The 18,511-nt window shown below is 57.7% G+C and overlaps 2 protein-coding genes across 2 annotated transcripts in view; both read right to left on the bottom strand.

The window, feature by feature from the left end:
* Positions 1-4,919, bottom strand: ISYNA1 (inositol-3-phosphate synthase 1). Its single transcript, XM_030966671.1, has 11 exons — positions 4,656-4,919; positions 3,657-3,781; positions 3,416-3,577; positions 2,765-2,894; positions 2,497-2,690; positions 2,265-2,414; positions 1,881-2,096; positions 1,641-1,805; positions 1,453-1,566; positions 1,144-1,361; positions 1-316 (listed from the first exon to the last, which is right to left on the bottom strand). Exons 2-11 carry the CDS (start codon positions 3,768-3,770, stop codon positions 109-111), a joined length of 1,671 nt encoding a protein of 556 aa, XP_030822531.1. The 5' UTR covers positions 3,771-3,781; positions 4,656-4,919; the 3' UTR covers positions 1-108.
* A 3,713-nt stretch (positions 4,920-8,632) lies between these two features.
* The window catches only part of ELL (elongation factor for RNA polymerase II), a 52,433-nt gene continuing 42,554 nt past the window's right edge, over positions 8,633-18,511 (bottom strand). The window contains exons 9-12 of the mRNA XM_030966621.1: positions 16,450-16,516; positions 13,601-13,772; positions 12,703-12,747; positions 8,633-11,736 (exon numbers count right to left, since the gene is read on the bottom strand). Coding sequence (XP_030822481.1) covers positions 11,632-11,736; positions 12,703-12,747; positions 13,601-13,772; positions 16,450-16,516 — 389 coding nt within the window. The 3' untranslated portion in view covers positions 8,633-11,631. The remainder of the gene's footprint in view (positions 11,737-12,702; positions 12,748-13,600; positions 13,773-16,449; positions 16,517-18,511) is intronic.

Below are 18,511 nucleotides of genomic sequence, written 5' to 3'. Positions count from 1 at the left end.
TGGGTACAAATTTCACAGTTTGGAGTCTCCCTCACCAATTGGGGTGGGGGTAAGAACCGCCCCCCCAAACCCACCCCCGTGCCCCCCACCCCCCTACAAAGTTTGGGGTCAGTCGGCGCCGTCGATGTGCAGGGGGACGCGGGGTGCCCGGGGGGCGCACGGGGGGTGCCCGTTGAGCTGGGTGGGCACCGGGGGGCTCTTCTTGGGCACCAGGGGACACGCGGCCCCCCCGGGACAGGAGCGCTTGGGGGGGCTCGGCCGCTGCATCTTGTGCTCCAGCAGCATGTGGTTCTGGGGGGGCAGCCCCAGGCAGGCCCTGCGGGCACACAGCGGCTCAGGGGGGCACCCCCGGCGGTCAGGGGGGCATCCCCGGGCATGGGGGGGTGGCACGGGGCACAGGAGGGGTGGGGGACACAGGGAGGGGATGGGGGCGTTGGGAACATGGAGAGTTAGGTGTGGGGGGCTTGGGGGTGTTCAGGGCATTGGGGGGAATGGGATTTCCAGGGGCTGTGGGGTTTGGGGTGGGTGTTCAGGCACTGGGGGGAACAGGGGTGTTTCAGGCACTGGGTGACACCAGAGAGCTTTGGTGACACCAGTGTGGCACCTCCAGGGGTTGGGCACTGGGAGCAGCTGGAATGGGAGCAGGAACCCCAGCGGTGCTCGGATCCGTGAGATTTGGCACCCAGTGGAGTTGGGAACCCCAAGGTTTGGGCACCACTGGCACTGGGAACCCCAAGGTTTGGTTACTGGGAGCCACTGCTGCTGGGTACTGGGATCCACTGGTTTTGGGCACCCCTCGGGCATCAGGGAGCCGCTGGGTGCTGGGACACCCCGGGCACTGGCACCTTGCTCCCCTTGGGCACCCCGTGAATGGGAAATGGGGACCCCCCCGAGCTGGGACCTTGGTGCTGGGCATCTCCAGGACCTCTGGGCACTGGGCCTGTCACCAGCACACACCGGGACCCACTGGTGCCACCGGGACCCACTGGTGCCACTGGGCACCCCAGACACTGAGCTCCAGCACCCCCTGGATCTGGACACCCCCCGGTGGGCACGGGGACCCCCTGGCACCCTGGGACCCCCTGCAAGCCTGTGGGTGCCCCTGCGGGCACGGGGCTGGCGGCACTCGGTGCCCCCGGGTACCTCAGGATGTTCTCGATGCAGCTGCGCTGGCGGAACAGAGCGTTGACCACGGGGGAGCCCTCGGGCACCAGCGGGGCCTTGCAGAGGAAGGCGAGGATGGACAGGACGCTGTGGAAGCCCTGGAACTCGGGGTCAGCCTCGGTGCAGAAGGAGATGCGCTGGCACAGCTCCGTCAGGATGGCCAGGTCCAGGATGATGGGGCTGGCCAGCAGCGAGTCCTGCGGGCAGCCAGGGCTCAGCAGCCACCGTGGCACTGAGGGGACACCCTGGGGACACCCCGGGGACACCCTGGGGACACCCGGCACGCACCTCGCAGGTGTTGTGGATGACGATGGTGTTGGTGCCGCCCATCATGATCTCGGACGTGTACTCATCCAGCGCCCGCTTGCTGTCCCCCACGTAGGGCACGTACTTGATCACCACCTGCCAAAGCCACGTCCCCGTCACCCCCACTGCCACCCCCGCGCGTGTGCGACCCCCCCAGGCCCCCCACTCACGCAGTGGTCAGGCTTGTCCTGGGGGCCGTAGAGGACGGGGTTGGCCTGGACCGTGTCGTCCACCACGTTGCTCTTGGAGATCTCCTTGGAGCGGAACTGCTGCGGCGCCGACAGGTTCTTCCCGTCGTTGTTGCCCAGGTGGTTGTAGCTCACAATGGACTTGGTCTGGGCAGAGGGCACGGGCAGGTCAGCCCCTGTCCCCTGCAGGTGGGGACAGACCCCCTTTGAGCCCCCACGTACCTTGAGGCCGGCGCCCACCAGGAAATCCACCAGCACCGACTTCAGCTTGGTCTGCCCCGACTTGAAGTCGTCGCCGCCGATGAAGACGCGGCGCTGGGCGGCCAATTCCACGGCGCCGGGCACGAAGGTGTTCTGGGGGGAGCCGTTGATGTAGGCACAGCCCTCCAGGATGCTGGCCACGGCGAACAGCGTGGACGGCGACACCTCCAGGCCTCGCTGCGGGGACACGGGGCGGGCTCAGCGGCGCCGTCACCCTCCCGAGGCTGTCACCTTCCCGAGGGTGTCACCCTCCCGAGAATGTCACCCTCCCGAGGCTGTCATCTTCCCGAGGGTGTCACCCTCCCGAGAATGTCACCCTCCTGAGGCTGTCACCCTCCCCCTGACCTCGATGGCCCTCAGCAGGTTGTCGGCGGTGTCGTTGAGCCCCGGCACGATGTCGCAGAACCTCTCCGTGTTGGCCGTCCACAGGACGATGACTTTGTCCACGCCGCTGCTCTCCTTGAAGTCTCGGATGTCCCTGCGGATCTGCTCCACCTGGGGCACGGCCGAGGCGGGGGTCAGCTCGGTGTCACCTCCCCCGTGTCCCCTGTCCCCTCCCTGCCCCGCCCGGCCCGACCTGCTGGGCCATGGGGCCGCGCAGGACGTTGTCCGCGCGCTCCTCCTGGTTGGCGGCGATGAACTCGGGGATGTAGATGGAGGGACGGGGCTTCATCTTCTCCATGTGCGGCCAGAGCTGCTCCTGCAGCGGCCACTCCAGCACCTCCGCCCGCCGCATGGCCTCGGCCAGGTTCAGCGAGGAGATGTCCCAGCCTGGGGGACACGGGGTGACCCAGGCGCTCGGGGCGCCCCGCGCCGCCGGGGGGGCCCCCCCGTGCCCCACCTACCGTCGAAGACGATGTCGTTGGGGTGCACCATGGGCAGCAGGTCCCGGAAGGGCACGTACACATCACCCGAGGGGCCGGTGCCCAGGCACACGGTGGAGGCTTGCAGCAGGGAGCCGTAGTAGTTGGCTGTCTGGGAGGGGACAGGCGGGGGTGAGGGGCTGGGGGCGTCAGAGGGGTCCCTGCACCCCCAGAGTGGGGACTGGGGCTGCAGAGCCCCTCTGCAGGGGCAGGGAGGGGATTGGGGTGCAGGACACCAGAGCAGCTGAGCTCGGTGCCCCCAGCCCTGTGGGATGACCCCAGAACCTCGCTGGGGTCCTTCTGGGGACACCCCAGGGACGTGGCCCTTGCAGGGGTCACACTGAGGACACCCATGCCACCGAGGTCACTCTGGGGACACCCCCTTAACTGGGGTCACACTGGGGACACACGTCTTGCAGGGACACTGCTGGGGACACCCACCTCGCTGGGATCAGGCTGGGGACACCCCCCTTGCTGGGGTAACTCTGGGGACACTCTGGTCACACTGGGGACACTCTTGAAGGTCACACTGGGGAACCCCACGGGTCATCTGGCAACGCTGCTGGAGTGACACTGAGGGAACCCCCTCACTGAGGTCACACTGGGGACACCCCCCTTGCTGGGGACACCCACCTTGCGGCCCGTCTTGGTCATCCAGGAGAGCCCCAGCCTGTTGGCCAGCACGGCCGCTGTCACCGTGGTGCCGTTGTTGCCCCCCCAGCCCACCAGCATCACCCCCAGGCGCGGCACCTGCCGGCCCGTGCGGAAGGTGAAGCGGGTGGAGCACGGCCGCACCTGGGGACAGAGAGAGGGCACAGCTGGGGACAGCAGGGACGAGTGGAGCCCCCCGGAGCCCCCCGGAGCCCCTGCCCACCTTGGTGACGCCGTTCTCCTTGCAGACGTGCACGGTGCTGTAGGTGTACTTGGCCTCGATGAAGTCCTTGCTGTAGGTGACGTCGGGGCTCTCCACGAGGAATGGCTCTGCCATTGTTCCTGGAGCTGCAATGGCAGGAAATGGGTGTCAGCACGCCGGGCCACCCCCCCGGCCCTCCCCGGGCCCTCCGCCCTGCTGGGACGTGGCTGTGCCGCCCGTGGGGACCTTGGCTCCCCGCCCGGCGGGGTGGTGGTGGCGCTGGGGCGGCCGCTGCGGCCCCTTCCCACCCGTGTCGGGGACAGGGGGGGTTTGGGGGGCACAGCCTCAGCCCAGGAGCTCACAGAGGGCACAGAGGGGGGCACGGTCCTGCTGGGGGCAGGCAGGGACTGTCCTGGTGTCCCCTCGCTGGGGGTGGCACAGCAGGACCAGGGATGCTCCCAGGGGACAGGGGTGTCCCCGCACGGCGGGGGGCACCGTGGGAATTGTGTCTTCCCTCGATCCCTGGGGGTCACAGAGGTCGCGTCCAGGTGACGTGGGGACAACTCCGCAGCCTGGGGTGGCGCACAGGGGACACGAGGGGTGTCCCTGCTCCCGAGGGTGTCAGAGCGTGCAGGGGACGTGGGGACAGAGGCTGTCCCAGCTCCCAGGCATGCAGAGAATTTGGTGACAGGGGCGGTCCCTACGCCCTGGGGTGACAGATGGGGCAGGGGACGTGGGGACCAGCGCTGTTCCCACTGCCTGAGCTGTCCCAGGGGACATCGCGACCGCCCAGGGGTGGCAAAGGGGACGCGGGGACAGAGGCTGTCCCAGCCGCCCGGGGTGGCACAGGGGACGTGGGAACCAGGGCTGTCCCCCTCCAGGGGAAAGGGCACTTGGGGACAGCGGTGTCCCAGCACCCGGGGGTGGCACAGGGGGACACCGCGCCGAGGGCACGGGGGGACACGGACCCGCAAACCCGAACCGCTCCGGGGCCAGTCCCGCCCCGCCGCGGGCACTCACCGGACCGGGCCGCGCCGGGCGCGCAGGAGCCGGAGCCGGTGTCTGAGTCTGTATCGGTGCCGGTGCCCGGTGCCCGGTGCCAGTGGTTGTGCCCGGTGCCCGTTGTCCGGTGGCGGTACCCTGTGCCCGGTGTTCGGTGCCCAGTGCCGACAGCCGGTGTCCGGTGTTCAGTGCCCGATGTTCGGTGCCCGGTGTCGGTGCCCGGTGTCCCGTGCCCGGTGTCCGGTGCTGCCCCGCGGGGACGATGCGATCGCGCTGCGGCCGCCCCGGCTCCCGCCGCTTAATCGGCTCCGCGGCCCCGCCCCGGCCCCGCCCCCGCCCGGCCCCGCCCCCCGCACGTGCCCACGGGCACCGGCAGCCCGGACCCCCGGACCCCCCGACCCCGGTCCCGGGGCACGTGCGGGGCTCCCCGGACCCCGCCGGCCGCTCGTACCGGGGCGCGGCGGGAGGTGCCGGCCGGGAGGGGGAAGCGGCCGCTGACCCGGGAAGGGGAAGTGTCGCCGGGGCCGGTCCCGGGCCGGGACCGGGGGTCCCGCCGCCGCCTTCCGGCCATTGACAGCCCCGGGCCGGCGGCTTCCTGCGCCCGGGACCCGCGGGCGCCTTCCCACGGCGCCGCTCCCACGGGGCTGCCAGCCCGGCACCGGCACCGGCACCAGCACCGGCACCGGCACCGGCACCGGCACCGCGCTGCCCGGGCAGGGGCACCCCGGCACCCCGCAGCCGCTGCTGCCCCCGGCGTGGGCACCCCAAAATCCACGGCTCCCTGGAGCCCCCGGCGTGGGCACCCCGGAGGTCACGGCACCCCAGAGCCCCTGTCACGGCACCCAAAAGTCCCGGCAGGCCGGAGCCCCGAGAGCCCGCGGGGCGGACTCGCCGCGGAGCCCCGTCCGCCGCCGGCGCCCACCCCGGCTCCCCGCGGGCGCTGCCGGGGGGCACGGAGCCCGTGTGGGGCCGCACCCCCGCGTGGGCCCGGGGAGCGCGGGGAGCGCCCGGGGCCGGGCAGAGAAAGGGGTCGTGGCCGCCCCCCCCGCTGGCGGCCCCCGGGGTCCCGCTGCCTTTCAATGGCCCGCCCCGCTTCAAAGGGGCCCCCGGAGCCGCAGCAACGCCCCGGCCCCTTCCCCACCCTCGCTCCCCGCAGACACGGCGAGGACAGCTCTGCCCTCCTCCGCCACCCACCCCGCTCCTCGGGGCTCGCTGCCATCGCCACCCAGCCTCCGGCACGCAGCGGGACGGGACCCACCGGGACCGACCCCGGAGGGCACCTGCGGCCGGGCGGCCGCGGGGAGAGGCGGCGGTGGAGGGCACGGCGGTGCCGGGGGGCCGCGTGCGGCCCCTTGGCCATGGAGGAACAATGATCCCTTGGTGCCGGGCTGGAGGACAAAACGAGCCCCGCGCTGGAATGCCAGTGCCTCAGCAAATTATTGAAACAAAAATAACATTTCTTTGTACAATAATCCTGGGGCGGGGAGGGTCCGGGCAGCGCTGCCAGGGGCCCAGAACTGGTATTTTTCCACTGCTTTCCTCTTTTTTTTTTTTTTCCCCTTATTTTTTTTTTTTTTTTCGCCCCCCTCCCATAACTCCCACCATTGTTCCTTCCCCCACTCCCTTCCCACTCCTCCCACGCTCGGCACCGCATGAGCGGGGCTCCCTTGTTCCCGCTCGCCCAACGCGTCCATGGGCCGGGAGCCCGGGCCGGCCGCCCAGCGCCTTCGCTCCCCAGCTGCCGGGGGCTGGCCGGGGGCCAGCGGAGCCGCAGCGGAGCCATAGCGACCGGCCCCGCTCCCGCAGCAATGGAGCCCACCCCCCGCTCCCTGCGGACCCCCCGCCCCAGCCCCGGGATGCGTTTCCAGGCCACGCAGCCCCCCCGGGGGCTCCCAAACTTCATTCTAAGCAGGTTCAGGGGCTGCTCCTGCGGCGGCCGGAGATGCTGCGAGTGCTGGACGGGCTCGGCTGGGGGGTCCTGCCTCTGTCCGCCCCCCATAACAGGTCGAGGCCGACCCCACCAACCCAGGGTTTGTGCCTCGCAGCAGCCTCAGAATTCCCTTGCCACGTTTTCCTTCCTCCACTGTTGGGTTTTTTCCCCTCGTGTAACACAATCCCAAGCCCTGGCCCTTCATTATATCCCTGCTGGCAGCTCCTCATCCTCCTCCCTCTCGCTGTGCCATCGCCCTCCCGGCGCTGCGTGCCCAAGGTCGGACCCACGCCTGCAAGGGGGGGGAGCAGGAGGTGATTTTGGGGGTCGTGCCCGGCGCTGGAGGTGCAGCAGCTGCTCTGGGAGAGGGACCAGCGCCATCGGACCGTGGCGAGGACAAATTATTCTAATGAGCTTCCTCCTGTAAACGAGCCACGAGCACTGAAAGGTGCCCAGGGAAAAAAACCACGGAGGAAAAATCCACAGGGGAAAAAAACCATGGGGAAAAAAAAACCAAACACGGGGAACAATCTCACAGTGCTGTCACCGGTTTCCAGCGCCCCTAAAACCTGGCCAGGGCCTTCCCACGCCTGCGTGACCCCAGATTAGGGGCAGTTTGTGCACGACTCGATGCAAAGTGACTTTTCCCAAGCGTGACCTGAGTTATCGGTGAATTATCAGAGCCCAGGGCTCCTCCCGAGCCTGCGGCCGGCCGGGTTTTGCCAGCCGGGAGGGCGCGGAGCGCGGGGATGCTCCCGGTGCGGCGCTCCCGGCTCCCGGCGGGGCCGATAAGGAGGCGGCGGCGGCGGCAGGAGCCCGGCTGGCTCTGGCACGGCGAACGCAGCCAGTAAATTTCCACTGGGGCAGCTCCGAGTTAATGAGCTCAATGCGTGACCCCGGGCAGCGCCGGAGCTGCCAGCGGTTGGGAGGAATTCCCCAGGAAAGCTGGGAGGGGACGGGGACCCTTCCTGTGCGAGCGTCCCCGCGGGGCAGAGCCGGCCTTGGAGCCGCTCAGCGCCCCCGGGGAGGCTCACAGAGGGTAAAAAGGGGGCCTGGGGCGCCGAGCTTGGCTCAGAAGCCACATCTGAAACTAAAACTGGAGGATTTGGGCATTTGCAAGAGCCTGGGCTCAGCTCTTGCTCCGTGGCCGAGTCCCGCCGGTGCCTCCTCGTGTCAGCTGCAAGGACAAGGACACCTTTTAACAAATAAACCAAGACTCTGTAAAACGTTCTTTGACCCCTGGATGATTGTCACCTTCTCCACAGCGTGCTGTTGCGGAGGGACAATCCCCAATCCAGCACTTAACCCAAGGGAACTCGTTATGGGCACAGGAATGCAGGGCCAGCAGCACCTGTGGCCTCCAGCCCCGAGTCTGCGCTGCTCGCTGTGCTCCAGGAGAGAGGCAGCACCAGCACAGCAGCAATTCCAAAGCCACTGCACTCCCGAGTAGTTTTATCCTTGGTTTCATTGTGCCTGCTCCATCCAGCCCCAGGGATGCTGCCGAGGGCAGGGCCAGAGCAACGCACGGGGACAGCAAGGCAAGGGACGCTCCTGACGCGGCCCAGGCGCCCTTTGCGTGCCGAGCTTTTTTGGGATGATTCAGCCAGGTGGGAGGAGGTGGGAGCTCCAGCAGGGTCCGTGCCAGGCTCTTCCCACCTCCTGCTCCAGCAGCACCGCGGGATGAGCCTCACTCGCGCCTCGCTGGATTCTGAGCATCCCTGAGCTCCAGGGCCCCTCCAGGCTGCCCCAGCAGCATCCAGAGCCTCCTCCAAAGCAGCTTTTCCTCCAAAAAGCCCCGAGGGTGCTGCAGTGGGAAGGCCGCAGCTGGTGCCAGGGCTGGAGGCTGAGCCCAGCACTGCGTTCCAAGGAGCTGCCCCGCTCCAGGCTCCTCTTCCCTCTCCTCTTTCTTACCTACTCCCTGCTCTGACACTTGAGCTCACTCAAGTGACCCGGTTCCTTCCCGTTTCCTGCTTCCAAGCTCCACGCCAGCCATTTATCACCTTTCCCTTTTGAGTTTCCTTGCAGGGAGAAGCACTGAAAAGAAATCCACAACCTTATTGTCTGCTTGTTTTCCAATACAGTGAATTTATTATATGTTGCAAAATCAGCATTCAGCTTTTTTAGTGTACAAAAAAAGGACACTAGCTCTTAAGAAAAAAGATTAGGAAAGCTGAAGACTATGCTGCCTTGAAATTGTAACATTTTGGCAAAGTGAAAAGCTCTTTTGTAAACTCCAACTCCATGGCTCAATATAGTTTTTATCCACAGTACAATATTACAAAGTAAAACACAGTATCAATAAGTTAAGATCATACTTAAATCACCTAGAACTGGTTTCTATTAACCCAAAAAGCACAAAATTTTGCCTAAGCTTCGTCTCTAAAAAGAAAAAAAAAAAAAAAAAAAAAAAGGCAGATTCGACTACAATTCTTTAACACAGTCCAAAAGAAAAGTGAAGCAGGAAGTTGGTGGATGCTAATTGGGTCTCACAGTTTGGATAATTAATTAAATATTTTCAGGGTTTTTTTTTTAATATTCAAATTTTTTAGAAGTTCCAGAATATACATGTAAATGTACACAATACATCTTTGTATACAACTCTGTTTGCAAAAATATCTTATAGCAGATGTATAAAGATTGAGATCCATCTCTATCCCCCCCTCCCCAAGCAACAACAACAACAACAACAAAAAAAAAAACCCCTCCTTTCAAAACACGAAGGATCGGGAGAAGTGTTTCCATGGAAGAATTTACTCATCCTGGGTTTGTAGCTGCTGCCTCTTCTGCCATCCCGAGTTCCGCCTCCTCTGCAGTCGGAACGAAGCCCCCCCCAAACCCCAGCACTGGGGAAATTCCCATTTTCCACCCCAAAATCCCGGTGCGGGGCAGGGCCGGCGGCGCTGGGCTGCGCAGTGACAATCCCAGAGCGGGCTTTGGGGCTTTGCTGAGGATTTGGGACGCGCCAGGGGCTCCTCATCCCCTCCCAGACCCCCAGGGCTGCCCCGGCCGGAATTCCCAGCTGGGATCCCCGGAGCTCCAAGGTTCCCAGACAAAGCTCCCGCCCTCAGAACTGCCAGCGTTTTCCAGGAGCACCCGAGGCAGGCGGTGCTGCCCTCCAGCTCGGATGTGGGGAGGGAGGGATGGGAGCATAGCATTCCTGACCCCCAGGCTCCCAGCAGGAACGGCCTGGGGGGCTCTGGGGTGCTCCCCCTGTGCTCCGTGGGCAGAGCAGCTCTTCCCACTCCCCTTCTCCAGGACCAGTGGAATTCTGGTGGCATTCCACGTCCCTCTGGCTGTCACCTCTCCCTTGGAGAAGGGGACGGCAAAGCCCTGCTGAGCGCTGGATGCACAGGGAGAGACCTCAGAATAAAGTGACAAAGCAAAAGCAGTGGCCCTGGCTGTGTGACAACAATGAAATTATAATATAATAATAACAATAATAATAATAATTAGCCCTGGCTGTGTGAAATTATAATATAATAATTAGTAATTTTATCTCCTATTTTTAATACAGCAGATGGACCCACGTTTCGTTTGGGGCAAGGAAAAAAAACAACGAAAAAACCAAACTCAAAATAACTCCTTGTTGTAAGAAGTGTTTCCCTCCTTAACTCTGCCATTCCTCTCCTTCAAAGGGTGAAAGGCTCTTCAGTGCCACCTCCAAGGGAAGGAGACTCCACAGGGAAGGAATCCTTTACTCTGAGATAAACGGAGGAAGCGGGGAGAAGTCAAATCCCACAGGCTGGCAGGATTAGAAAGGGGAGAGGGGAGAGAAAGAAAGGAACAGCAGAGTTAAAGGACACCTTTGTGCTTTTTGGAGTGTTTCTCACACCCTGGCCATACTCTGAAGCGTTCCCTTCAATCCAAAGTAAAGAATTAAATAAAAAAATCAGGAAGCAGGACTGCAGGGAGAAGCTGGCTGAGCTGAAGCACACCAGTGGAAGGGATCCGCGTGGGAAACCAGCACCTTGCTGCTCTCACAAGGATTTGCTGCTGCCTTGCAAAGACGCACACACACAGAGACACAAAAAAAAAAAAAATATCCCAGGAGAAAGCAGAGCACCCCCCACCCCCTCCTGTCATGGATCAAGGAATAAAGTCATTGCTCTGGGTGACTCCTGGGTCACTTTGAGTAATACTGCAAGGAAAAGGTCCCAAGCACTTGGCCTAAAAGGAAAAGGGAGGCACAGTTTTAGAAAAAAGATGCTTTTTTTCCTTTGATACAAAAATAGACCATAGTCTCATTAGCAATTAATAAAATTGGCTGCCTTGGTAGAAAATTAGAAAAGTCAAAGCCAGACAGGTCTCCATCTTCCCAGCACTGGTGGCTGGAGGTGAACTGGGCAGACTGGGCAGGAGGTTTGCAACCAAACGCACAAAGCGGAGAAAAAAAAGGGGGTTTGGGGGTTTGGTTTTTTTCCTTTTTTTGGGATCCACCTCTGCCCTGGCCAAGGTGCTGAGCCCCAGGGGACCCCCTGTGCTGCCACCACCCCTCCCCACGCCGAGGATGCCAATGACAAAGCAGGGCCAGACAAGCAGAGCTCAGGGAACGTGGTGTATTTCCGCGGAGCCGGGAGCACACAGCTCTCATTCCAAACAGTCCTAGCAGCAATTCCAGTTCCTCACCATTTGTAGGACAATTTGTAACCCACGTGGAGCTGGGCAATTACAACTTCATGCCAAACTTTTAATCCATGAAAACTACAGATTCTTAACCTTTGGGAGCTTCGGTCACTTTAGGCAAGTTTTCCCTTAAGTGTCAAACGCTGGCTTCAAATAAGCAGAATTTTTTTTGTCTGTTTTTCTTTTTTTTTTTTTTGTTTCTTTGTTTGTTTTTTGTTATCCATTTGTTACATTCCAACATTCAGAGAGGCTTAAAAACTCGGGAGGAGCGTGCTGGACGTGGACATGACAGATCTGGCATCTTAAAGTCATCCCCAAGTTCTTCAACCACGAGGAATTAATGCTCGTCTCTGAAAGGGATTTTGGGTGTACAAAAGGGAACGTAACGTCCAGGGTGACTGGATTTTGGTTTGCCCTACCCAGTCCAGGGGTGAGTGGCAGCTAAAACTGCTGCTGGTCATACTCTGCTATCAGTTTTTTGATGTGGGCCAGTTTGTTGTGGAGGTATTCGCAGCGGTTCTTCTCTTGGCTGTAGTTGGGGTTTGTCTGCAAGACAAAACAAAACAAAACAAAAAAAAAGGAAGTGCAGAGGTGGGGAAAGGTTCTGGACAAATCAAAGCTGAGCCTTGACAGCACAAAGCACAGATCATGGGATGGTTTGGGTTGGAGGGAATGCAAAGATCATCTCATCCCACCCAAACCCATCCAACACTCGCAGGGATCCAGGGGCAGCCACAGCTTCTCTGGGAATTCCATCCCATTCCCTCCCACTGAAGAATTTCCTCCTGATATCCCACCTAAACCTCCCCCCTTTCACCTTAAAACCATGGAAAGAAGCTTTTTTAGATCCCTCTTTAAAATAGTCCTGTTCTGACCAAACTCAGCCGAGAATAAATTCCCTTTTCAGCATTATCCAGCTCCAGGAGCCTCCTCACAGGGAAGGAGCACACCTGAGTTAGGCTCAGCCTCACTGGGCTTCCAACAATCCCCACCTGCCCTCTGCCCCCACCTCAGAGGCTCTGGGACAAAGATGAACTTCCAACATGCAGGGAATCTCTCCAAAGAGCTCCTAAATCCCTCAGGACAACAGCGCTCAGGACAATTATTCATTTATTTAAAAGAGAAAACCCCCAAATCCCCGCTGGTGTGTGGATGCTTCGCATAAAAATACTGAAATTTTATGTGCCCCAAACTCCAAAAATTCAAAGAGCCTGATCCCAGCTGGGACCCTGTGCCACGTGAAACACAAACTGTTCCTTCCCTGCAGAGATAAAGGCCCTGGGTGAACACACCCAGTGTGCCAGGGCCACGGCTCAGCGATCCCAGCATCCAGGGGCACTCCCAGCTCCCCCCAAACCCTTTCTGAGCTGCTTTTAGGGATGGGCTGGAGCTGAACAAAGATCTGCTGGAATTGCCTCAGAGCCTGGGTTTGCTCTTGGCAAGGGCCCATCTCTTTCAGTCACACCAGGGGCACCACCCACAAGCTTTCTGTGGCCAAGGACATTCCCTTACCTTTTTAATTTTCCGATATTCCTGTAAAATTTGATCGTGGATGGTCTAAAAAAAAAAAAAAAAAAGAGAGGAAAAAAAATAAATAGGGCATTATTTTCAGTTCTGCAGTAGGTATTTACTGATGGCTCGATGTACACAATTCCTCCAAATTCCAACCAAAATCTGCTCCCTCCATGGCTTCCCTGGGCAGATCCAAACCAGCTCTGATTCCATGGATATCCTGGAGCTGACACAGAAGGATGAAGCCCAACTCCTCACCTGTGACAAGCACCTGGATTCCAGGATAATTCACATTTCCAAAGCCCCAGCTGATCTTTTTTCCCCCCCCATACCAAGATCTAAAAACAATCCAGTGAGGGATTTTGCAAGGAGAAGGGCAGGAGGTTTGAGGGAGGAAGCTGTGCTTAGCACAATAGGTGCTCTGTAAAAATCTGTTTATTATCCTCGACGAGACTCACTTCTTCAAGCTAATGAATAGCTAAAACTCTTTAAAAATCACTCTGACAAGCCCAATAATGCTGCACTATTAAGATCAAAGATTGCAGAGGAACAGATGACCCCGTGCTAACTCCCCTTCCAGCCCTGATACGCTCCCATATGTGCAAATATGAGTTTTTCTGGCTGGGATACACTAATAGCTTCCAGCAGCTTTTGGCTAAGGACACCAATTGTCTCACTGAGGCCTTTCCTTGTCAACAAGTCCCATGATGTGGCTCCAGCCTGAAAAAGGAGCAGCACAGAGCTGGGTGAGGAGCGTTCCCCAAAGCTGTCAGCTGTGTGCACGTTCCCCAGCAGCTCCGGGGCTGCAATTCAGACACCGACCCAGCCCAAAGAGAGCAGGATCAGAGCCCTGCAGCTCTGCCACGTGCTCAGGGAGCTCTCTCGGCTCTCTCTTTACCTTGTACTCCTCAGAGCCCTGCAGAAGCTGCTTCAGCTTGGCGTCCAGCTGGGTGAACCGTCGGGTTATCCGCTCTATCCGGGCGTGCAAGTCCCGGTACTCGTTGTACTCCGCGTTGAAGTCGTTTTTGTAGCTCTGACGCTGCTCCGAGGAGGAAATGGCTGCGTATTTTCTGCAGGGGGAAAGGCTCTGGTCAATGGGTTTGGAAGGGGGGGACTGATTTGTGGGGGGATTGGTTTTGGAGGGGGGATTGGTTTTAGGGGATTCTCTCTGGGTTGTGGCAGTGCTGAGCACAGGGGGATGAGCCTGGAAACAAAATCGTGGATAACTGAGGATCACAGGATCACCTAAACGGGGTTTTGGGAAGGAAAGGGTTTTGAGGTCAATGGGTTTTGAGGAAGGGATTGGTTTTAGGGGGGAATTGGTTTAGGGGGGGTGTTGGTTTTAGGAGGGATTGGTTTTAGGGGATTCTCTCTGGGTTGTCGCAGCATCGAGCGCAGGGGGATGAGCCTGGAAACAAAATCGTGGATAACTGAGGATCACAACACCATCTAAACGGGGTTTTGTGAAGGAATGGGTTTTGAGGTCAATGGGTTTTGAGGAGGGGATTGGTTTTAGGGGGGGGAGATTGGTTTTAGGGGGGGAATTGGTTTTAGGGGATTCTCTCTGGGTTGTGGCAGTGCCGAGCATGGGGGGATGCATGAGCCAGGAAACAAAACCGTGGATAACTGAAGATCACAACACCAGCTAAATGGGGTTTTGGGAAGGAACTCTTCACTGTGAAGGGTCTGGGATGGAATTCCCAGAGAAGCTGTGGTTGTCTCATCCCTGAGCACCCTGGGATAGCAGAAGGTGTCTGTGCCTGCGCCAGGGTGGGACTGGATGGGCTTCAGCTCATTCCGGCCCAAACCATTCTGGGATTAAAGCTGGAAAAGCCCTCCAAGATCAAACCCCAGCACTGCCAAGGCCACCACTAAACCACGTCCCCAAATCCCTGCAGGGATGGTGATTCCCTGTCCCAGTGAAGAAATCCTCCCCAGTATCCCACCCCAACCTCCCCTGGTGCAGCTTGAGGCCGTTTCCTCTCATCCTGACTTGCACTGAAGTAGCAAATCATGGAGGCAACCACCGGGGATTGTTGCCTTGACCTCCTGTAAAAACAAACAATGTTTGCTCCCAAAACTTCCTATCTCTGCCAGATAGGGTGGAATGGGCACAGCCCAGCCTGGAGCAGCTGGGGGTGGAGGAGGACACTCAGATAGAGCTGCTACAGCTTCTCTGACTCCTGCTGGCCCGCAGAACACGGAGTTCTGCATCTGTGCCAGGCACTGGAACAGCAGGAATATGATGCTTCCAGTGTTAAGAGTCTTTAAAGGAACACAAAAAGCATTGAGCCCTGGTTGCAAAACGCTGGCAGGGCGATTATGTGGCAAGAGCATGACAAGAAACCACGGTGAGCAGCTTTATTCAGTATTTTTTTTTTCCACCAGCAACTCTATTTCCAGCACCTTCTAGAGACACCTGACGTGTCCTGAGCTGAGGTTGAACTGATGTGCCTTTGGGGGCCTTTTGGAAGTTATTTTGCCCAACAAAAAGCCATTAAAGCTGATTTTTACAGCCCTCTCTGAAGGTAAAACTCATCTTTTGGTAGGTGATGGCTCCAATTTGCCTCCCTGCTCTGGTTGCAGCAGGGCCAGCGTGGTGCCTGAACATGGAAAAGCTGATTTAGGCCTCAAATTAAGGGGAAACTTTCAGTGCTTCAACTTTTTATGTGCTCCAAACTTCTAGAACGGACTCCTTGCCAGGGGCTGGGATAAAGAACCATCCACACAGGATAAAGAAGCACCAAACAGCAGTGACAGGTCTTAGAATCTGAGAGGCTGGGCACAAACCAGTCAGATCACCCTGGGTGAGACCACAGAGCTCCCAGAGCTCAGAAACCTCTCCCAGTTTCTTTGGGGAAGAGCCCAAGGAGCTGCAAGATCCCATTCTGGGAGGGATCAGCACGTGGCTGAGAGAAAAAAACCCAGAATTTTTCCCCCAGCCACACAAATTCTTTGGAATAACCCTAAAAATGTCACCTTGAGGGGGTTGTTTGTATGGCTGATCCAGCACAACCACAGCAGAAAGCTTTATCTGCCCTAGAGCTTCCTCCTCCTCCTCCTCCTCCATCCCTTCCCTCCCAGCACAGCCAAACCAGCTCTGATGGAAACAACCCCCGAGGCTGGGACATGCACAGAGAATTTTTCCCACCCCCCCAGCTACAAGTTTTTTCCCCACCCCAAAGCTTTGTTTAGAACAGGTTTGAGTTTATGCAGATCCTGGGCTTCCTTCACAGGGATTTTTGGGCTTTGGTTGTTTAATTAACCTCGGGGGGATCTGATTAAAGAGTCAAGAAACAACTCAGATCCTAACCCAGGGGTTAGAGCCTCCCAGGAAAGAATATTTCAGTGCTTTATGGAGATGATCTTGGCTCTGAAGAGGGCAAGAATTAACAAACCAACCCAAATCCTTCCTTGCCCTGCCTTCCCCAGCAGATTTTTCCCTCTCCATGTTCCCAGCTGGGACGTGGAGATGTTTAATCCTCACAAACCCCTCTAAGGTATGAAATGTTTCTTGAAGTGCTTAAACAATTTATAGGAGATAACCTTGAACTCCTCAAGGAGGTAAAAACCAGCCTTGATATCAAGTTTAGTCTCAACTATTAATCTGCAGAGCTGGGTTTACTCTTTTCCTTACAAAGTTCTATCAAATAACACAAAAAGTCCAACAAAAATCCCCAGCACGTTGTGATTTCTTAGCTTGAAACATGACCCCAAAGTGATGAAGCAACTGATAAACATACTTACAATAAATAATCTGGCATGTCTGAAGTTGATGTTGGTACACTAGAATTAGTGCATGTTCCATTTAAACCTGAAAAAATAAAGATTTGTTTATAGGCGTTCTTAAACTTCAAAGCTCTCTGCAATTCAGCTTCAAACTCGTAAAACTTGCCTGAAACATACAGTTTATGGAATTCTAAAGGATTTCTGTTTTGCTTGGAACTGACAGAGGCAGAGGAGCCACAACAAGGTGGCTGAAAGTTCAAGGCTCCTCCAGTATTTGTCTGTCAGCAAAACAACACCAACATCAGCCTGTGCACCGAGCAGGGGAAAAAATCTGAATTTAACTGGTGGATAAACAGTGCCTGGAGTGGGGTAACACTGAGAGCAGCACTGGGAAGGAGGAAAACACAGCCCTGAGCCCAGAGAGCTGAGCTGGACAAGGTGAACCTTCTGTTCTGCTGCTTCTACACTTGAGAGATTCCTCTGGGCATCTCCAGGGTGAGATTCCTGAATTAATATCCCAGGGTCCTGCAGGGCACCACAGAGAGGATTTTAGGGCAAAACCCAGGCATTAAAGAATGTTCAGAAACTGAAGGAAGAACAGAATAAACCTAAAGCAGACTCATCCTGCACATCCACCAAACAGTGCAGGATAAATGGGAGGGGGGAAAGCAGCTGGACCCACCTTTGGAAAGGGACATTTTCCACAAATTGTGTGCTACGTTCCAAACCCTCAGCACACCCAGCTGCGCAACCTGAGTCAGCAGAACCCTGAATTTCCTCTGGATTTCCAGGGAGAAGCTTTCCTGAGCAGGATGGGAGAACGGCACAAAGCCAGGGTTTCTGAACCCATCCCAATCCCAAATTCCTGCTTTTCCCCCTCTCCTGACCACAGCCTGGACCATGCAGAGCAGGGCTTGAGGATGGTGCAAGGGAAGGGACACAGGAGGTTTATTTTGCCTGTGAGTGCCACCTACTGACTGAAAGGACCCCAGAAGTCCCTCCAGAGCCTCTGGAACAAAATCTGTGGGAGAAACTCCCACTTGTGGCAGGAGGTGTCCCTGCCCACGGCAGGTGGTGGAAGCAGAAGAGCTTTAAGGTCCTTCCAACCCAAACTTTTTGTGATTCTCTGCTTCCCTACAGCTCCAGGGGGAATGTGGGCAAGGAGCAGGATGAGGCTGGTGCTACCCACACAAGGAAAACATCCCAGCTCTGGCTGTCCAGGATCCAAGCAGGGCTGACCACATCCTGTTTATGATTGTTCCCAGCCCAGCTCGCGTTTGTCACCTCAAAACAGCAGCAGGAAAGAACCCCAGCTCCCAATAATTAACAAAAATCCAGGAATTAAACAGTAAAGAGAAGCAGAAAAGGTGGTGGAGGAGGCTCAGCTCACTCCTAGGAATTTGGGTACTTATAAGACAAAAAAGAGAGAATGTGTGAGTGTCTCTCCAGAGGCTCATGGGGAAGAGAAACAACACGGAAGAAACACAAAATTCACAGAAAAAACCCTGGGATTGGCACAAAAGTGGAAGAATTCTCAGTTCTGCAGTGCCACACACCCATCAGCCCCATGGACTGTCCCTAGCTGAGCCACCAAAGTGAATTTTGTCACTGCTGCAAAGCCTGTGGGGAAGGGGAGGGCTGGGACCAGCTCAATCCCAACACCCTGAGAAGCTCCCCCTTTCCAGGAATCCAGCAAACGAGTCTCCATTTCAAAACATTGTCCTTCTGGAGCCAAAACTGGAGGATTTTCATGCACCAAGGAGGAAGGGGAATGTAGAAAATAGTAACAGGGTGAAGGAAAATGCACAAAGGAATTTAACAGATATTCCCAGAGGCTGCAGGGAAAGTCCCAGTGCTCTGGGGAGCTGCAACAAACAGCAGAAAACATGGAAACGGCAGGAGAAGGAATGGATGGGATCAGCCAAGAAATATTCTCTGCTCTGACTTCTAAGAGTGCACGGACCTGACTTTGGAACAGCGGCCTGATGGAAAATGTTTTCACCCCACCTCAGTGGAGATTCACTGCTGTGTCAGTCCTTGGATAAATAAATCCCCAGCCCCAGTGGGATGTGAGGAAGCT

The sequence above is a fragment of the Camarhynchus parvulus genome, chromosome 28, assembly GCF_901933205.1.
Source record: "Camarhynchus parvulus chromosome 28, STF_HiC, whole genome shotgun sequence".
Taxonomy (NCBI): domain Eukaryota; kingdom Metazoa; phylum Chordata; class Aves; order Passeriformes; family Thraupidae; genus Camarhynchus; species Camarhynchus parvulus.
The sequence above is the reverse complement of the archived record's forward strand: the minus strand, read 5'-3'. Positions and strand labels throughout refer to the sequence as shown.